At 39.0% G+C, this 21,127-nt stretch overlaps 1 protein-coding gene across 1 annotated transcript in view; it reads left to right on the plus strand.

The window, feature by feature from the left end:
• The window catches only part of tfpia (tissue factor pathway inhibitor a), a 46,862-nt gene that overhangs the window by 14,982 nt on the left and 10,753 nt on the right, over positions 1–21,127 (plus strand). Inside the window, exon 2 of the mRNA XM_038720077.1 lies at positions 12,943–13,146. Coding sequence (XP_038576005.1) covers positions 12,943–13,146 — 204 coding nt within the window. The remainder of the gene's footprint in view (positions 1–12,942; positions 13,147–21,127) is intronic.

Raw genomic sequence — 21,127 nt, forward strand, 5'->3', positions numbered from 1 at the left:
TCCGAAAATATTGCTCACACACATCATAATGGTGTGATAGTACAGATACAGAATAGGCTTATATTTATTCATACTGAACTCCTGATATTGCAGTGACAATATCACAGTATAGCAAAGACAGCAATACAGATGTAAATACATTTTTATGATAAAAGGAAACCCTTCAGATGTGCCTCACTTAAAGAGCAATAATACTAATATTATATACACTTTCCTATATACATTATCTCTGTTGTGGGTTGAACCTACTATAGCCACCATGAATGAGTGGCAGAAGATGTATTGTGTGTGTGTGTGTGTGTGTGTAGGAGAGTGAAGGATTATCTGTCAGGTACTTTACTGAACGAGCAATCTAAGCTTTAACTTCTGTTAAGGGCTCCTCAGCTCCAGCTAAACTGCTATACACATTCCTGTATGCCTATGGTAGTCAAAATGCATTAGACCAAGGAATAAATTTCAAGGAGCATGGGATGAATTAAGTCTTAGATGTTAAAATATCTGAGATAAGTAAATCATTTGGGACGTGAGCAGGGCAAAGAAAGCTGAGCAGCAGCCAGTATATAATTAAATATCCCAATATTTGCACAAGAAGATATCACTAGAAAGCTTCATAGACCTTGTAAGGAAACACAAGTAAAACATTTCAGAAACTGGCATAGATCTTTTGCCCATGTGTTTAAAATCATCACAAGTTTGTCATTTAAAATAACACAATAACAAATAGCAGTGATACTGTTTCTAATAACTATAGAGGATGGGCAGCTTCTGATATCTCATCATATGGGGATGTGAAAAAATCGGGGGAATTAAAACCCCAGGAGGGCAGCGGGGGGAGAGACAGAGAAATCAAAAGCATGGGACGCATATCTCATCATTTATATCATATATAATATATTTTCATTTATAGTAGAGTGTTTTCTTGCAAGATTCGCACTTGGTTCTTCCAAATGGGTTAACATGAGCGTTGAAAGGAAGCAGGGAATGCTTCGCAACACTTCTGCTTCCTGTGTGTCCCAAGACAACGGGGATTTCACACCTAGTCTGCCCACTGAGAGACTGGGAAGAGCAAGTGGTGGCAGGAGAGGTAGCGGAGGAATGAGTGATGTAAGAGCTTTTACTTTTTCACATTCTGTTAATAGTGTTTCAACATTAGAATTTCATGTGATTTACCTAACGTAGGACCGGTCCGGAAACAGAGTTTGAAATTGCTTTTTTTGTGAGGCATGGACAAACACCACTTTTAGGGGTGCTATTGCGCTATTGTAGGATACGTTCATATGAGTCGTATTTCACTTCATGTCATATCATGCACGAACCTGGCACATTGTAAATTGTTTTTGTTCCATTGTTGTTTTTATTTTTATTATTATTTTTATTTTTTTATATTGTCAGTTGTAATATGTTATATAAGCATTTGTTTATTACATATTTATATATTTCTACATGTATTTATGTCACCTGTATGTCTGTCAGCGTGTAGCACCTTAACACCAAAGCAAATTCCTTGTATGTGTAAAAAACTACTTGGCAATAAAGCTCCTTCTGATTCTGATTTGGAGGTTGATTAAAACGACCTATGTTGTTGACTGTTGAAGGACTGTTCAGGCAGTTGAATGAACATTTTTCATTACTGGTTTCAACACCTTCATTCTTATGAAGCATTTGGTTTTTATTTCAAGTGATGGGATGAATTATTCACTAGGTGTTTTGTAATTGGGACTCTCTCAATTTGGCAGATGGTGCCTTGATACTTTCTCCCCTACAGGCATGTGCAACTTATGGCAAACTTATGCCCACATCATTGTTTGCCATATGCTCCTTCTGGACTGAGAAGTTGCCAACTTCTGTCAAATTAAAGGGCCAGACACCATTTTGCTTCCTCAGGTGCATGCTTGATTTCTTGCAAAGGTACAGGATGACCGGGCTGAGGATGTCTGTCATATACACCCCCTTTAGAGTGCATCCCAGGAAACACACTTTGTCCAATTGATTGGCTGAGAAGCGTCCGAGACAGACTCTAATTGGCATTGAGTAGGATTGTTCAGTTCACCAGCGCTCAGACTTTGCAAATGTCAGAGCACGGATTTGGAAGAATCATTCAAGCGAAAGGGATTTCTGGTTCCCACTATTGTTTTGTTATCGAGACCAAGTGGGAAACAGGTAGGGGCTCAACTTATATATTGCCAGGAAAAGATAATGCCGTTGCAGAGGGAGAAAAGTCAGTTGATAAAACAGCTATTCAAGTTTGCAGCAGGCAGATCTAGGGAAGAGAGTTAAAGTCATGAGAAGGCATACAGAAAGTTGGGTTTTTATTTGTGTGTATCTGTCCAGAGTCTCCTGTTTGAAAGAACAAGACAAACAAACCTTCTGAGGTTGTTGTGAGATGAATTTTAAATCTGGTTAGCATGGACATATGGGTCTTAAAATCTATCAAGTTGTAGAACAATAATTAAGTTGCTCATTGTATTCCTCCTCCCTCACCACCTGCCATACCAACACGCAGGCTCTGATTAAAAATGCATGGGTCTCACAGGCCTTTTAGATAATTAAGAAGGTTTCCATGCTGTGCTGTTAGAGCAAAGGAGAAAGCAATCTTTTTAGCAGTACCAGATGAAATGCATACAGGAATGGCTTACTGTAAAGCTTTGAGGTTAAAGATCTTGCATGATCTTGCATGTGACTGTACCATGACTGCAGAGTTTTTTCCACTTGGGCGTCTCCAGCAACAATCAAACCACCAATCCTGGCATAGTTTGTGTCATGCTCTATGTACTAAGCTATACATGACCAGGCCTGTTGCTGCCCAAACACAAGTAGCTTCACTATTAAATCTCCAGGGTAGCCCCCAGTCTGTTTCCCGGTCACACAATGTGATCTCTCAAAGTTTTTATTGTACGTAAAAATGGCAACAGATTTCTCCTGCAGGCGTGTTTCAGGGGGATTCTTTTGATCTTCTGGTGAAAGTGCTTTGGAAGGAGCTTGAAGCCCACTTCTATCTTGCAACATAACACACTACAGAAAGTTCTCTCCCTGTTTACAAGATTGCTGCAGGAATGAGGTTATCTCTCGCTGCTTTAAGGCCAATGTCTATAGCCTTAATGAGCTGCATTTGAATTGATCTGCGGGATCAGTGTCATTGTTTCTTTGTAGTTTTCATACACCCCCTCGTTTTTAGGTTCACTATTATTGAGCTGATCCACCACTTATTTTGCTGTTAGTGGCCTCAGAGCCACGCACATTAATCTGTCTTCACACTTGATTTAAGTGTTGTGAAATGAGCTCAGCAATTGTTGTATTTCATCCAATTTGACAGTGCCTCTTAACATAAAATCGATATATTTCCCAATATGTTGACGCTACATGTGGAAGAGTAAAAAGTACAGAACCATACTCACCAGTTCAATTCAACACAGCAGTCCCGGTTTGCGCTGTTTAAATGGTCACTGTTAACGAAGCCATGTTTGAAACTAACAGTAACCAGTTTATCATTATGACATCATTTGGCATTCGGTTTGTGGAGTTGATGTCCAGTATGACTAGAACATAACACTGGTGTTTCTTAACAGTGTTGTCAAGCCTCCACATGGGGATGCATCACACGCAGATGGAATTAATGTGACTTTTGCATATTTATATTCAGAAAAAATAAATTAATACAATTTTAAAAAGACACAACAGATGGGCAAATATTCCAGTAAAATAAAAATAAAAGGTTTTTCAGCATTAATAGGGCCATGATTTTAATTATAACTTATGAGCAGAATGAACGGTACTACAAGAAACTGTAAGAAATTAATGTTTAAACAAACAACTTTTGGTTTCGCTGGCTTTAATTACAACTGTCAGCAGCTAATTTACTCAGCTCTAGCTTATTAGCATTTCAATGTGAGTTAGAGAACAACACAAATTAATGATTGGCTCTTGCCTGGTTAATGTGCTCTCTGCATGATTGTGTCTGTACTATTTATGCTCGGCCAAAAATGTGTTTGTGGAAAAAGGAGCATCCCATGAATTATTTTGATGTTGGAACGAATGAGCGGTGGGCTGTGTCTGTTGTTCAGAAAAGACCGACAGAGTGGTGAGTGTTTATACATAAACAATCTAGCGATGGCCTCACATCAGTCACACACAGACAACTAACAGGTAGCTCGGCAGCTGTCAAGTGGAGGTGAACAGAGTTGTTTCAATCTCTCAGTTAAACTTCTAAGCACAGCGTATCGTTTTAAGCGTATCACCTTTAAAAGATCTGAATTGCGACTTCAGGATTCAGACAGCTCATCCTGTTAATCTGTGAAGCTCACATTATCTTAAGCGACTGCAGTGCAAAGCTGTTAGAAGTATCATTAGGTGACCTCGGTGTGATACCAAACCTTTGTCCAACGTGACTATATCAGCTCGTCTGTTAGTTCTGTTTTTGGTCTCCACCAGCCCACGGGGGAAATATCTGCTGCTATAATAATAATAATAATAAAATAATAGCCGCTAAATGCTCGGGCGATAGAGCCAATCATTGAGATAAAACTTGCTATTAAGAGCTAAAGATTTGTGTGATAATTCTCTGTAGGTTCATCAAAGACACAATGTTTTCACACTGTAATTTGATACAAATGTTATTATAAAAATTTTCATTATAGACACTTTAATAAATGCAAAAAGCAACCATATACTTTTATCAGATTCTATTGATGTAAAAACATGAAATGATTGTGACAATGCTTGGTATCTTAATGTTAAACAGACCAGAAACACAGCCTATAATTTGATTTATATTTTTAAAAATCACACAAACAAAAGGTACGAGTGGGTTTAGCTGTTTGATGTATAATGACAGTAGCCTCATTTGATCTGAGCTCAGCTGTAAAGCCTTAGGACAGGCTGTGACTCAGCCACCCCTTTGTCTTCTAGCCTCAGGGCACTGATAAACACTGACAGCTTTTCTTACATTGCAGGCCTATCTACTCGCATATTGCACTACCAAGTGTTGCAATCCAACATAGCTTTATTTAATGGAGTTTGTACTCTTCGCTTCATAAACCTTTTTACGAAGTGAGTCACTAAAGAAACGAGAGTTCAAAAGTGGCAACTAACTTGGCCCACACAGGGATGACCAAGATGTTCGCTGCAGTTGTTTTTCCATTCGTTCAACCTTTGAAAATAGCTGTGATGAACTCAAGGGTACTCACTGATGATGTCACTGATTGTAGATTGCATGATATTTCAAAAAGAACAGATTTCTAAAAGAAACTGGTTGAAATTGTTATACGGGCCAAAGAAGAACAAATATGTATATATTTTTTGTAAAATAATGTTTTTATAGCTGTGAGGCGTAGAATCACAATTCATTTCTCTTGGACTTCCTTGGTCTAACACATAAAGGCCACACCCATTCACACCCACAAAATATTTCGGCCATTTTTAAAACTTGAAAGAAGATTTAAGGTGGCGCCTAATTAAAATGATAATTTAAACTGCCATAATTCAGTGGTTGCTCTCTATGATGTTGTAGATGGGGATCCAGATGTAGAAAAAAATATTGTAAAGTTTGGTTATCAAAACCATATCTTCCAAAAAGTATTTGTGGCTGTGATGTGTGCTCTCTGACTGCTCTTTATGTCAAGCTGTTTTTTCTCCATTCATCTCCATGCTGTGGGTTGTCTTTTTAGGTTTAGAATTTCCAATGTTTTTAACTTGTTTTTACTTAATTAATGAGTACACAGAGAATATAATATTCTTACCATTAACTTTACTTTTACTCATTTGGCAGACGCTTTTATCCAAAGCGACTTACAACTGACAATACATACTAGTAAGGGCAGCAATAAATGCTAGTAAGAGAGAACTAATAGCATGTATGAAATCAATGGGGTAAATACATAGGGAAAGAAGTAAGAGTTAACAAAATAATGCAATCAATACAAGAGAATTGTAGGGGATAGAAGAAGAAGAGCACAGGAAGTGCATGTTAGAGTTTAGGAGTTAGAGGTGTTAGAGGAAGTGTTCTCGGAAGAGATGAGTTTTCAAGAACTTCTTGAAGTTAGAGAGGGACGCCCCTGCTCTGATGGCGTGTGGTTGCTCCTTCCACCATCGTGGTGTCACAGATGAGAACATCTGGTGATCTGAGATTGCTTTGTGTGGAGGGATGGCAGAGCCAGGCGGCGTTCGTTGGAGGAGCGTAGTGGCAGAGAAGGAACGTAAACTTGTATGATGGAGTTTACGTAGATGGGTGCAGACCCAGTAGTAGATCTGTATGCAGCGTTAGTGACTTGAATTGATTCTGGAGGCCACGGGGAGCCAGTGGAGGTCACTGAGTAATGGGGTGACATGAGCCTTTTGGGCTGATCAAAAACCAGACGCGCTGCTGCGTTCTGAACTATTTGTAAGTTTCACAGCACAAGTTGGACGACCTGCTAGGAGGGAATTGCAATAGCTGAGGCAAGAGGTAACCATGGCCTGTACCAGAAGCTGGGTGGCGTACTGAGTGAGGTAGGGCCTGATTTTCCTTATGTTGTATAGAGCAAAGTGGCATGACCGAGAGACAGCAGCAACATGGTCTGAAAAGGACAGCTGGTCATCAATCACCCAAGTTTCTCACCACCCTGGTTGGAGTGATGGTTGAGGAGTCGATTTGTAGCTTGATGTTATGGTGGATAGATTGCTTGGCTGGATTGACCAAGAGTTCAGTCTTAAGAGAGGTTTAGTTGAAGGTGGCGAGACTTCATCCATGCAGATATGTCTGATAGACAGTCCGTGATCCGCACCGAGACAACGCACTGCTTTCTTCATACCCCACTTCTGTTATGATTATTTTTATTTTATTTTCTATTTGTACAAAGGTCTCTGAAGCTCTGAACAAGGTTTTTTTTTATTTATTTATTTATTTTTACACCTATTCAACTTAGTCTGCAATTTTTTCATGCATATGCCTTTTCCGTTTTTTTTTTTTAGTAAGTTTCTTTCTCAATTACACAGCAAGAATTTTCTTACTCTCACAGAGTGTAAAGTCATTTAGTTCAGGCTGCAGATGACAAAACCACTGGGAGCTGTCAAGACTGTCATTGCTCTCTTCTTTTTCTGTGTTTCTGTCAACATCTGCCTCTTTTTCTCCAGCTGTTTTATGAGTGCATCATACTTTGCTGTCATCCCGATAACAGTGTGTGCTCTTTTGTGTTTTGTCTTTTTTAGTGTCATCAGTAATTGGCTGTTTTTTGTGGTTTGCTGGTCCATGGCTGCTGTGCATTTAGTGCTTGTGCCCCCTTTGCTACAAGACCTAGAAATGGATATACAGGATAATCCTTCCTGTATACTAAACAAGCAGGGACTGAGCCTCAAACTGACTCAATCTCTCGAATTACAGAGGTGCCTGGCACTGTGCACACATTGAGCAACTCAGATCATTATCCAAATGTGTGAGTGTGTGCGCAAATCTTGGCCAAGCTTAGCCTTTCAGCAGTTCTAAGGAGACTACCTGCCAATGGAAATTTGATGCATTTGTTCAGCATAGTCTATTTTTCAAGGAGCTGGCTGATTTGTTGGTTGTCTTCCAAGGGTTTTGCTAATGCATTGTATAGGGGCTATATTTATTTACCTTCTGTTGAATAACATAGAGAATTCCTGAGGACAGATCTGGAGCTTTTGAGGTATTCGTGGATTGCTCAGAAAGGTTGTTTGTATTCAGAGCTCTTGCAAGGGCTGTGCAAATCAGCTTTTTTACACAATTTACTTAAAAGATGAACTTCTAGCCGCAAATTATAATTACGCAAAATATATGAACAAAATGTATACAATTATACATTTTTTAAAACGCTGTTTTAGCCATTTTCAGTCCAAAAACAGCGGTTGTTTGTGTCAATAAAGACCGTCCTCGAGGTCGGTGAGCAGATAAGTTTTGTTTCTGTCATCAGAATGAGTGACAGAAGAAGAGTTTGCTTTGGCGGAGGCGGCCTTTATCGGCCTCTGCTGGCGACCCGTAGGAGCTAAACAGACATGCAGGATATCCATCGATTCGTCTCTTCAAAACGAAGAGAAAGAGCCCTGTAGGATGTTCTGTTCTCAACTTGTGGCCTGTATAGCATGGGAGTGCTTTAGGTCACAGGAATATTGACTGTTTTTATCAATATTTCAATGTTGTTATTAGGAACAAGGGTGTATGGAGAGAAATAATGTTATAAAGAACTACCAATAAAAGTGAACATATAAAATGTAAATATGGCCACAACTGGTATATTTAAAATAAAAGTGTAATAACTGTTGTATATCAGTTTCTTTTCATCAAAATTACATTAGAAGATATTCAGGTGCATTATAATCTTCCTTATGATGGTTTTGATGGTTTATTGCATTAAAATGTAGCTTTTTTTTACCAGGCGAGGATGAAAATATCATATTTTTTCTGCATTGCATTTCCATGTAGTCTGTAATGGTAAAATAAATATGTTAATGTGCAATGGATTGATATTCCTTAGCTTCTAACCTTTCAAAGGAGACAAGAATTATACATCTAGGCCAAATGGTTGAGTTATTACTGATTTTATTTTGGGAATGTTAGGCGTTTTTCCTGGAAACAGGTAGCAGGTAACATGTGGTTAAGTTATCTTTTAACCAATGTCATTGTGACTAGTTCCGCTGAGTAGCTATGTGTGTTATAAAGTCAACAAGTTACAGAAAGCTGCCAAATCATCATATATTGTAAAATCCCATATGAAAAAGACTCAAATAATGGCCGGGGTGTGGCCAGCACAAACAAAGAAAGGTTGATCGCTCATAAAGGCAGAGTAAAAAAAAACACTGAAATGACCCATTACAACAGCTCACATGTTAAATCAGTCATGTTATGCTCACCACCTCTGCTGCTCTTAGTTACTCTCTTTTCACAGAAATAATGTTTTCATAGTTCATTGCAGACTTCTCTACATTAAAAGCCTATTTCTAAATGCTGTAAGGCTTTTACTGTGAAAATTCTAGAGGAAGTGTTGAGTTTGATTCATGCTAGCTTAAGTCAACTGAAGTGATTCTGTACTGTGTTATACTCGTTATACTGAATTTATCCGTCAAAAGGTGAAGACAGAGTAACTTTTGAGTCTGCATTAACACGGAAACAGGGGACATTACAAATAAATCCCTAATTCCAAATAAAGATTCACTGGTTCTTTTTGCCACTGGGGTAAATGTAGCCAAAACTACCAAATCATCACATATAACAATGAATAACCATCCAACCACCAAGTAAAATCAATGCCAAATAAAATATGCACAAAAACCCCACTTACACACTAAGTGACACTATTCAAACAAGCAACAAAGTAATGCAATCAAACACTAAGCACATTTGATTCATTCACTCTAATACAGCTACCATTGTAGGCTCACTACAGGTGTCGCCTGGCGCTGGTGACTAATCACTACAAGTCTTTACTGCTGCGCCGTGTCCGTTTTACATTTATTAATAATTTTTACAGAATTTTCTAAAGGTCTGGTCATTAATGGACATAATGTGCCTTAGTTTGAATGCTATTGTGCACTATTCTTTATTAATATGCATTCCCTGTTGGTTTCCAGGGTGACTCAAAATGACCCACTTTCATTTATGTCACTGTCATACAGTAACAAAATTGCTGCTGAGTGCTACTGAGACACAATTGCCCATGGGTACTCTAACTCCAGATCACCCACGGAATCGGCACCTATGTTTTCTACTGTGGTTCATGCAGTGGCTCTATTTGAATTTATATATTCAATGAGAGTAAAGTATTTGTGGGCCTTCTGTATGTCCATATAAAATTCTTTAAGATTTACTGTGTTCCTTAAAGACCATTTCTGGTTTCCTTGCAGAGAAAATGTTTTCATTTGGCTCTTAATTTTTTCTCAGGTTGTGTTGATTTTGGACAGTCTAACAATGCCTCTGTCTGGATATTGGACTCAAGAACACATTGTACACATTTGGTCTGCCTCAGACAAAAGGAGCAGAAAGTTTTCTGGCTTATTGAACGCTCTTACGTAAGACCAGTATGAACCACGTCAGTAACCCCCCACCCCAAAAAAGGAATGATTCTGTTGCAGCCATGGTAACTTGGGGCATCCAATGACAAAGAAGAGAGCAAACAATCTCAACTTGTCAATATTGCTGTGTAAAGTTTGTTCAGCGAGGTTCAGCAACGAGATGTGTTTACAGAGCCAATGGGGTTGGGTACTAGACAGAGTAATTTCTCCCCTGCTATATGACCCAATCTTCTATTGCTTATCAGATGCAACAAGAAGAACGTAAATAAAAAAATACAACAAGTCTCTGCAGGAAAGCCCCACTGCCCTTACCCCAACTCCCACATGCAATTACAATACCACAGGTTGGGTAGAAGGAAAAAGATTGGAAGTATTTTATTGGTGTCCCCAATCCCTGGTTATCATTTAGAATTGGACGGGTGAAGGAGGAGGGCAAGGAGCAGAGGTGAGCTGCTGCCCTCATTACCTCGCTTGGCAGAAGGACTGTTTGTTGACTGCTGTGCTGATAGGACTGGGCAGGGTGGTTCCCATTAGAGGACGTGCTTTCATAGAACTTTGTACCTTACAGGAAAGAGAATTTAATGTTTGTTTTCCAAGCTTCCCAGTCACGCCAGAACAAGAACTAGAATTGGATGATGATTAAGCTACCTATGAGCTAAATGATAAAAAACAAACTTGTGTTTCAGTTTAGTGTTTAACAAAAGTTAATTCCATAAACAGCCATGCAACCAACTCTGCGAAGCTGATCTAAATGCTAATGTCTGGATTTCTAACATGCTAACAATGACAATTTTTATTTATTTTTACCATGTTCACCATCTTATTTTAGCATTTTGGCATGCTAACATGTGCTAATTAGCACTAAACACAAAGTGTTATATTACCTTATTGCAGATATAACAGTATATGTCCGTAATCAAATACATTGTAATACAGATATGCAAGTACAGCAGGGGCTCGTGGGAATGTATTTTCTCAGAACCCCAAAAAATCACCATATTCAGTAGTATTCATTGTTTGGAACCATGAATTCTATGTAAATTAATTCAGTAGCTGTTGAGAGTTTTCACTGGATACGAGAGAGGTTTGACCAGCAGCCGACGCTAGAGGAATTGTCAGGGGATCGCCAAAGTCCGTAGGCTTCTTCCTCTGGGGAACATAAATATCTGCACAAAAATATAATGGTAATGTAGGGCTGTCCCCGACTAAGGATTGATATAGTCGAATCAGAATCGTCAAGTCCTGCCTGTAGTCGACTGATTGTCGAGTCATGTGTGTTTTTGTGCACGCCTATTGTGAGCGGAGGGCGGGGTTTACAACCGCAGAGCTGCAGTCTCTATTCATTCAACTTACGCTGTAAATTTCCAGCTAAACTGAGGCTTATTGTTGATCCTTTTCTCTCTCTCTCTCTCTCTCTCGCCTGTCATTCACCGGTCTTGTGTGAGTTTTGCGTGCATGCCGTGCTGCCTATTTCAAGTAGCCGGCTATTTAAAAATGATAAAATATTCTTTGTGCGGTTCATCAACAGTGATAAATCACCAGTGAGGGTCTCAGTCTCTTCAGCAAGTGTTCCTCTTCCGCCACCACACACACGCCACGCCCAGGGTTAGGGTTACAATTTTGGATTTATTTACGGACTTTAAAAACATTTATTGGAAATTTTATTCGTTTTAAATGTTTATTTTCAGCATTGAATGTTGAAATCATGAAATGTATATTGTAATAACCTGTATATTAAATTACTGGGAGAAAACTGGTAGTTCTATGTAAAATCAGACGTTGAAAATGGCATGATTGTTTCACTGCGAAGCTTCGCTTGTGAGATTGACAGTCAAATCAGGCTCCACCCATCGAAGCATCAAATCTTCGACAACTGGGGGTTAGAACTTAAAAAACATTCATTGGGGGATCACGTAACATCAAGGTTATTGAATATTATCGTGTAGCGCAGAAATACATTTTTAAACACTGTCACCCAAACCATCTGTGACTCCCTTTGGACAGAGATCCCTCTCTTCTCGGTGGGTTTGAAGTAACTGCACTGCTACAGGCGGGCGTAGCAGAGAGCTGACCTAAAAACAGCAGGGATGAGGGCAGAGAATGCCATTTCCCAGCAGCACAGTCAGATAGTGATTTAACATTCGCAACAGTGGTTAGTAGAGCTCAACGGGTTTCAAGTCAACTCTTTCCTGGATCTGACAAAGCCAGCTTTTGAGAATGATAATGACAGGAAAGAAGTGCGTATATGCAGAGCAATTCAATGTATCTGATCTTGACAATTATGAATAATGCCAGTGCTGTCTTTGTCCAGAAGTCATAACTACTCATCCATTGATCAAACATTGCTCTCCACAAGGATTTAAAACATACTCTGATCATCCAGTCTCTCAATTTGTGTAATATACCGCTTTATCTGCTGCAGTGCAAGCTGTTGCTGTGTGCTGCATTCTGTGAAATTTCCGTCGCTTTCACTCATTCTTCTCCTGCCAGCTGCCACCAGCCCGGATCTGCTTTTATGCTGTTGGGGGATTTAGGTGCTCCCCGATGGTTCCCTTTTCTGAGTGCAAGTATGAAAAAAAAACCCAGCTGTAGGTGTATTAAAAAATAGTATGACTGGCTTTCCTGACTTTCCTGACAATTTTGCACATTAATTATTCAGTCTGAATGGTCACTCAGGTCACACAGTTCACCATGCTTTGCCGTTAAAAAATGCTTCACACAGTCTCCCTCTGCAACAGAGCATCTAAAAACAAATAAGCTGTCAAACCATACACTGAAGTATTTTGGAAATTATACTGGCAACAACTTTACCTTATCTCAAAGCCTGAGGTTAGAGTTTGAAGCTGTGACCTAATTTCTTCCCTCACACACACACATACAAAATTCCATTTCACAGAGTACCACAAGATGCAGAGTAATAAAAGTTGTCTTTCTCTCCCACTACAGCACATGGAGCACAGCCTGAGCTCTTCATCTTCAGTGAGTTGTGCGCCCTGAAGGACGAGCCAGGGCCTTGCAAGGCCATTAAGGACCGGTTCTTCTTCAACATCGACACAGGACGCTGTGAGCTGTTTGAATATGGAGGCTGTGGGGGAAACGCCAACAATTTTGAGACCTTGGAAGCTTGTGAGGAAACGTGTGTCGTCTCAGGTGAGTCTGGCCCTTTGGGTGACACTTACTTACTTTTGACGTGTTTCCAAAGATTCACCTTGATCTCCACTTGAGGTTAACGGTGACACGGACACAGACCCAACATCATTGCTTTAAAAGGATACAAAAGGATTCTTTTTCATCTCAGTACACTGGACAAGGCTGGTTTATTGCTCTGCATTGTTATGCTGTTGTTAGCAAATGATCAGTTTTGTTTTCAAGGACTGATGTTCCTCATTAGACTTTATTGCCACCTTGGGCATAAAATCCTATTACAAAGTCATTTTGTTGGTATGCGGCTGAAATGGAACATTGCCAGCACATTAATTCCCGAACAGTTTTCCTGAAGGCATTTGGTTAATGAAAACACATTTAAGAAAGGCGTCCAGTATTGTATTATTTATAGGTTACACATACTAAAGTTGATACATTTAAATTGAATTAACTGATAATCACAAATAGCAGAGTTTTCAAAGTATCTGATTTCCCAATTCACGTCTCGATCTGAAAATGGATTTTAAATATTTTTAACTGACAGTGATAATATCTCATCCAAACGCTTTTATGAGCCTGAGAGAAAGGGTGACCTCGTGGTTAAAGGCAGAAAAGTTCCTACCCAGAAGTCCTCCGCTACCTGTTTGCAGCCATCTGCCTAGTCAAATAATATAATCTCTCACTGTAAATTAACTATTTGCTAAGCCTCACCTCTCCTAACTACTGTACAAACTTTGTATTGTAGTGTGGAGTGTGCCTTAATAAAGTTTGCAGATTTGACAGTTGAAATTTTCCTCATAACAGACAAACACACTGTTTAATCCAGTCCTCTTTGGGTGACAAGTGGTACAGCTAGACCGATAAATGCTCCAAGCTGATATGTTGGCCGATATTAGCTTACTGCAGATGTTATGTACAGTATATTTCGAAACAGCGTCACCATTAGTAATTCAAAAATCCAATATCGGTCGAGTCATACAGTACCAAGTATTGCTCTGCAACCACAACGCTTCAACGTGTTCTGAAGACTCCAAAGTTGTACATATTTACATTTGCTATTGTGAGAAGGGGTTTAGCTAAGGATCAGTTGCTTAGTACAAAAAATTCTTTAAATGCAAATGCACCTGCAGAAAGCACTGTTCTGAAAATATTAAATCTAAGGTGATCCCTTAGAATGCCTTAATTACAGGCAATAAAATGTTTTATTATGCAGTTAGATTAGATAAAAGTGAATATAGCAATATTACACAGGGAGGAGGGACTATCAAAAACATGCAGTACACATAATTAACATAATGCATCCATGGTTGCATATGTTATACATTTATAGGGTTTGCATGTACTGTATGTGTTTGTCAGTATGTTTGTGCTGCCTCTATGTAGGAAAGGGTGTGCCTTCAACTTCACACTTGAATGTGCATTAAAATCCTGATTTTACTGTGTGTGTGTGTGTGTGTGTGTGTGTGTGTGTGTGTGTGTGTGTGTGTTTTAGTTCAATTAGAGTGAAATGAAAAACGTAGCTAAAAATACTTTCCCCACTGGATTCCCGTTGGGTGGGGAGAATATCTTCAGTATGGCAGTTTTCCTAGGTATGTGCTGAGCTGAAAATGCAGATGAAAACATCCAGATATTTATAACACGGACTTTTATGTTTATTTTTAATTAAACACACCACCCTAAAGCATTGTGGGTGATAAGCCTGCTGCACGTAAATTGGATTGCAATCGGAAGATGCGTCGACCAGTTACAATTAAGTTAGTAAAATGTATTACATTGCATCATAAAGAGCTGATGTGAGTTATGTGAGGTAATCAAAGACAACTGCCTTTTCTGCAGCAGATACTTTGCACTAATTGTCAGTAGAGTGTAAACAGGGCAGATAGATGAACAAACAGCCATGTTTCTTTTTTTAACTTTCATTTTTTAACCTTGTCAAATGGAAATATTTACTTGACCATCATCATGGCATCATATAGTTCTTGTCACCTTCATGCAGAACAAAGCTGAATGCCACAGCTGACTTGAAGCATGGCATGTGGCAGCTGTTTTTCTGTGGTGATGCGTGACTGAGGTAAATGGATACAAACAAAGCTGAATGCTGGATTACACACATTGAAATGTGATCTTTTAAAACAATGCAATAGCACTTGAGGATGAGGTTAAAGCTCACTGTGTGTGAATACGACTAAAAGATGGACTAAAAGTTACAGCGAGAGAACGTGTTCATTGATCTTTGCTACATCTTATCTAATCGATTGTTGGTAAGAGCATGGTGATGCCTGCTTTTGTTAAGTGGGATGTTAGTAATGTATCAAATAAGTGTTGCTACTGAAAAGCAATCAAAGCTGTAACAATTGGACCTTTCACCACTGGGAATTTATCCACAGTAAGACTTGTTGTTCTGCTCTGGTTTGGTTCAAAAGCACTTCAGGTGAGTGGAACACCGCTGAGGTATGCGTGTGAAAAACACTACATCCACAAAAGGTAACTGGAGAATGGCAGAACGCCTTTCTCTCTGACATAACAGCTGCAGACAGTATGGTATCTGTCATCTGCAGCCGGAAAACAATACATCTTTAATACTAAGCTTGTCTGATCAACATGAAATATGCCCTTGCATGCATAGCAATAATGCATCAATCAAAGTATTTAGATGGCATGTTATTCGGTGGTGTGGCAGAGTGCTTTCTCCCACTGGCAAAGAATAACCTTCACCTTCTTGTTGCATGTCATGGGATGTATTATGCAGTCAGACAAGAGGATCTTGAATTAATTTGCATACGGCAGGCGTTGCCATATGCAGTAGATGCTTCCATTTTATGTCCCTTTGCCATTCGCCACACAAACCAATCTGCACTGTAAAGAAAAATCTGGGGGTGTGAAGTTTCCGGCTGATGGTGACATTATATAAAATTGCTTGGACAGAAATGTGAAGGTGACAAGTCAGAACAGTGTATTTTAAAGCAGGACTGAGTGTATAGTCTCACTCGTGAGAAAGAAACTTGCTGCTGATTGATCATAAAGGAAATGGCATTACATTAAACACAGCTATAAAACTTTTCAAATTTGTTCAGTGGCATTTGAAGGACAGTTTTACAATTTTTATTGGTTCTTGGTTGAAGAAAAAGTGCCATGTTACAGCACAGCATAACAGCTACTTGTGGTTGCTTTTATCTAAATGGAATCTACTTCCTTTCTGGCGACTTCACACCTAAAGGTCCATTTCCTGAATAGAACTAATGCAAGGGTGATGTACATTTGTTCAATTTTTCCAACTGGCTGGCTGGCTGGTTCACAAAGGCAAAACTCAAACGGTCTAAAAGCCATGTGGTGGAAATGTTTTTTGAGTATTGGTTATACAGTTGGCAGGTAAAAAGACAACAAACCCCTTTAAGTACTTACATAGTACAGTACTTTGATGTACTTTGCATTGTTGACACAGAATTCGAGTCCGCCATTCACACCAACCTAAACGAAGCACACCAAGGGGGTAACGGCTCCAGGGTTCAAAACTAGGATAGAAAGAAATAAACTGTGTTGCAATGCCATAGCAGTTTTTAGTGTAGTGTGTTCACACAAAAAAAGTGACTGAATGAAAAGGAAACACGAGTACATGCACGAGTATGCAGGCAATGTATTACACATTCCTGCCAGTCGGCAGCGGCACACAGAGAAACACAGTGAGCTTGCAAAAGACGAGACGAAGAAGACTTCCAGCAAGTAAACATGTATACAGTGCAGGATTTAAAATATGCAAATGTTTTATGAAGAACAACGTCATTAGACTTAAAGGATACATACAATGTGTTTTGGTAAGGTGCTCTAAATGTAAATGTAAATTTTGTTTGTTGACAAGAAAACTCCACAGGGAATGCACAAGGAAATACAGCAGAAAAGCCGCTCACAGAAAAAAATATGCATTGTAGTTGTTAGACAGAGTTCCCAGGAACGGCGCCGGGCTATGAAGCGATTTTGGCCAAGTGGCCGCATCGCATAAGGCAACTTCGATGCAACTATGATGCAACGGTGAATACATTTTAATGTCGCAAACACCCCAAAATGACACCAATAATCTATTACCAGAATCACTCCATTCTGTCCAGTAACAATTTAAAATTCTAGAAGAGCCTTTTGATTCAGCGTAGAAAAAAGCCCAAACAAATCCAAAGTGGCAAAAATTAATCCAAAAACACAAGGAGTGAAAATCCAACATGTAGCAAATCCTAGAGACACCGTGGAACACAAGGAAACACAGGGAATGTACAGCATGCACCGTATAAACTGGGGACAAACTATAGTAAGACCAACCTGTTGAAAGGAATATAAATCCGTTGTAAATTAACATATTTATTTTACCATTACAGAGTAAATGGAGATGCAACAAAGAAAAATTAGGATATTTTCATCCTCCTCCTGGTAAAATATATATATATATATATATATTAATTCAATAAACTATCAAAACCATAATAAGATAGATTATAATGCAACTGAATATATTTTAATACACCTAGAATGCAATTGTAACTGTAAATTTGATGAAAATAAACTAAAATACAACAGTTATCATACAATATTTTCAAAATATACCAGGCGACTGTCCATATTTTGGCAGTATTCACTGTTTAAATGTTGACTTTTATTGGGAGTTATCGTTTAAACACTATTTATGTCCATATAACCACGTTCCAAATAACATAACATTGAAATATTGATAAAAACAGTAAATATTCATCAACATTCCTGTCACCAAAAGCACACCCATGCTTTACAGGCCTGTAGCTTGAGACTGGAGGCATGTCTATGTAGCTCCTACGTGTCAGACAGCAAATGGCAAAAAAGACTGGGTGTTCGAAAGTGGCACTTCCCCTGCTCTGATAAAAGGCGAGAGAAGGCAGGCACAGCTCCCAGGTATTGCGCAATAATCAAGATGGCGCCTGCCGATACTCGGAGCAACAAATCCCCTGATTTTTGGACTAAAAAAACAACATATAAGGCAAAAGTAAGTCAGCGGTTTTGACGATCACGTGCTGCCCCCGGGGGCATCAGATAAACATTGGGGTGGAGAAAAAGGGCACGGGCAAATGGATTAGGCCACCATTAGGGCAATCAAGAAAGGAACAATTTCAAAATAAAACAGGAAACATCCCAGAATTGAGACAATTTAATCCCATTCATGTGAGTGGGGAGCCAACAGGAAGAAATCCCGCTCGACCAGCAGAAGTCTTTGGCGCGCATGCATTCAACTGGCTCGGCTGGAGAAGGACGTTAATTATTACCGCTGGCTAGAAAGAGGTTACAGCTTTATTGTTGATAATGTAACCTTGCAGTTTTATTTAGTTATAACGTTATACTGGTTTGAGAGAGGTGGATGTGTTTACTTACAGTAGTTTAAGCTGTCATTGATTGCATTGCACATTACAGTTTTATTTAGTTAACTTTACACTGGGTTTGAGAGTCAACAGGGTTTGTTGACTTACAGTAGTTTATAAGCTGTCAATAATTGTAGACGCATTGTACATTAGGCTGCATGGTTGTGCTCTGTAAATTAAAAACAGGTTACAGGTTTATGGTTGATTATGCAATGTTTTATTTAGTTAACGTTACACTGGGTTTAAGAGTCTGGGGAGTGTGTTGACTTACAGTATTTAATAAGCCGTCAGTAATTGCATTTCACATTACATGGTTGTGCTCTGTAAATGAAAAACAGGTTACAGTATTCCTTTATGGCTATGCAGTTTTATAAGCAGCCTGGATTGAACACAGCAGGTGATACAACATTCGTAATAACCACGAGAGACATGAGACTTGACTTGGACTCTAGCTCAAAGACTTGTGAGCATCTCTGGCGCATGCTTTATGGGCCCAAAGCACAGAAGCGTGAGGAACCTCTCAAAGGCTTTTTCATTATAAATTCCATTATCATGGATTTAGAACACAGAACGCTGTATTTGACAAGCAGACATGAGAATGACTGCTGCCAACAAGTCATAAATGAGAACATTTGGTAACCTCGAGCTCCACTGCAGTAAAATTAATGTCACACTGATCTTCTCTGGCTTATTAAGTCTTACATATTGGTAGATTGACTTAAAATTAAATTAACAGTCTCTGTTAACGTTCACTGATCAACACTACCATGAATACATTTTGTATGCTCCTTAACCAAAGTATTTTTTTTAGTTTTTAGCACTGGTCACATGTGTTGAATGTTTATATACAGTAAATCCATGCATTACATTCTTCAGTCACACTAACAAGAAGGTGATGCTAGACTTTCCCAAGAAGGATCTAATTTAACAGCTACAGTACAGACATTTGAAAATGTCATAACACTAAAGCAAGAAAGAAGATCTCAGGGGTGAACATCCTTCGCAGCAGGGCTGATATGATATATCAGTAACATTTTATTTCCCAACAAACAGTACACACTTCAAACACTGCTAGGTGACAGTTATTTGAATTATTCCGTCAGTTAGTTATACCCTCATATTTTCTCATGTTTCTTACACGTGATGAAACAGCCACGGACAGCTTAACAAGAATGCTCTTGCAAAGGTCACAAACCAATGTGAGGAACATTCTGGCTTACTGTCTGGGATACTTTTTTTCTTTTTATCTCTGAGCCTAGCCTTTTCTCTCCAGCCCTGACGTCTCACTGAAACCCCAGTGAGTCATAACCATTGTGTCCCAAACTCTTTCTTTGGTCTGCTGTCCCTTTTACAGCTCTGCTTGAAGAGGTCAGAGAGACAGTGTTTTCTCTGTGTCTGCCACACTTTTTTTTGTCTTTAGCTCCGGGCTTTCACTCAGTCTGTGAGAACAGACATTGTTAAAAAGAAAGTAAGCAAAGGAAAAGGGAAAGACATGTGAACAGCACAAACAATATGATGTTGCTGGAGGAGGCAGAACTGGGTAGATTGTTAAGGAAACCTAGAATGGAAAAATTAAAGCATACTTTGAAGAGGTGAATCGATAAGTCAATTGATAGATTTCCTGTTTATCATTGTTTAATGTATAGAAAACTGACAATTTTTGTGGTTTGGGGCTGTTAATTTTAATAAAAGAAGCTTTTTTTTTTTTTGAATAAAACACCCTTATATTTCTATCATTAAGAGTTCAGCCTGCAAACATTGACCTTTAACCTGCTACATTGGTGCATCGGTCCCACCAGGTTTATGTAGCACTTCACAATATGCCATCAATAATATCATAACAAAGTAATCAGAAATATAATAGTCCTTTCTGGAATATGGATGGGCTGATATTGCTGCCGAGGTCAGTGTCTTTCTATGTGACTAAATTAGGTCTGTCTCCATCCAGTGGCAGCTGTTATTTTTGCACCTGAGCATTTTCATTTTGATTAAATTTCTATCCCATTAGTGATCAGTCGTCCTCACGGGAGGCCTGGCCAAGATGGTGTCAGCACTTTTAGAGGCAGAACAACAAAAGCCTTTCAAAAAACCGAAGGAAGAAAAGCAGTGAGAAATCAATTGAGCAAGTGAAGAGGAAAGGGGGTATGGGTGGAGGTGGGGGAGGTGGCGGTGATACGAAGTCTAGTCTAAACATTGTTAGTTTTCAACAGACTCATAGTTCTAAAATCTCATCTTTCTCATCTTTCTGGATACGACCCTCAAAGGGGCCAAAGAATGAAAGCAAACATGAAAATGTGTTTTTGAAAATATGCGTAAACAGATAACGGAGAGAACACATCTATACACACTATGAACGAAAACAGACAAATTGAGACAATAGTGCAATGAACAGAGTGCAAAGGATGCAGGAGAAAAATTATTATGACCATTATTGTTATTATTATTATGTACAGTACATGTCGGAGGTGGATGCGGTATACAGGTACACATACAAGCATACATGTACACAGTGTGATGAGTGCAGAGAACGCTGGAATAAATAAGTATTATGTGTGGTGTTATGTACATGAGGTAGGTGGATTTGGTGTACAGTATATACAATATAAACAGTATGA

Source organism: Micropterus salmoides, unplaced genomic scaffold (assembly GCF_014851395.1).
Source record: "Micropterus salmoides isolate LMB-PRFRI ecotype aquatic unplaced genomic scaffold, ASM1485139v1 Ms_hic_scaffold_15, whole genome shotgun sequence".
NCBI lineage: Eukaryota > Metazoa > Chordata > Actinopteri > Centrarchiformes > Centrarchidae > Micropterus > Micropterus salmoides.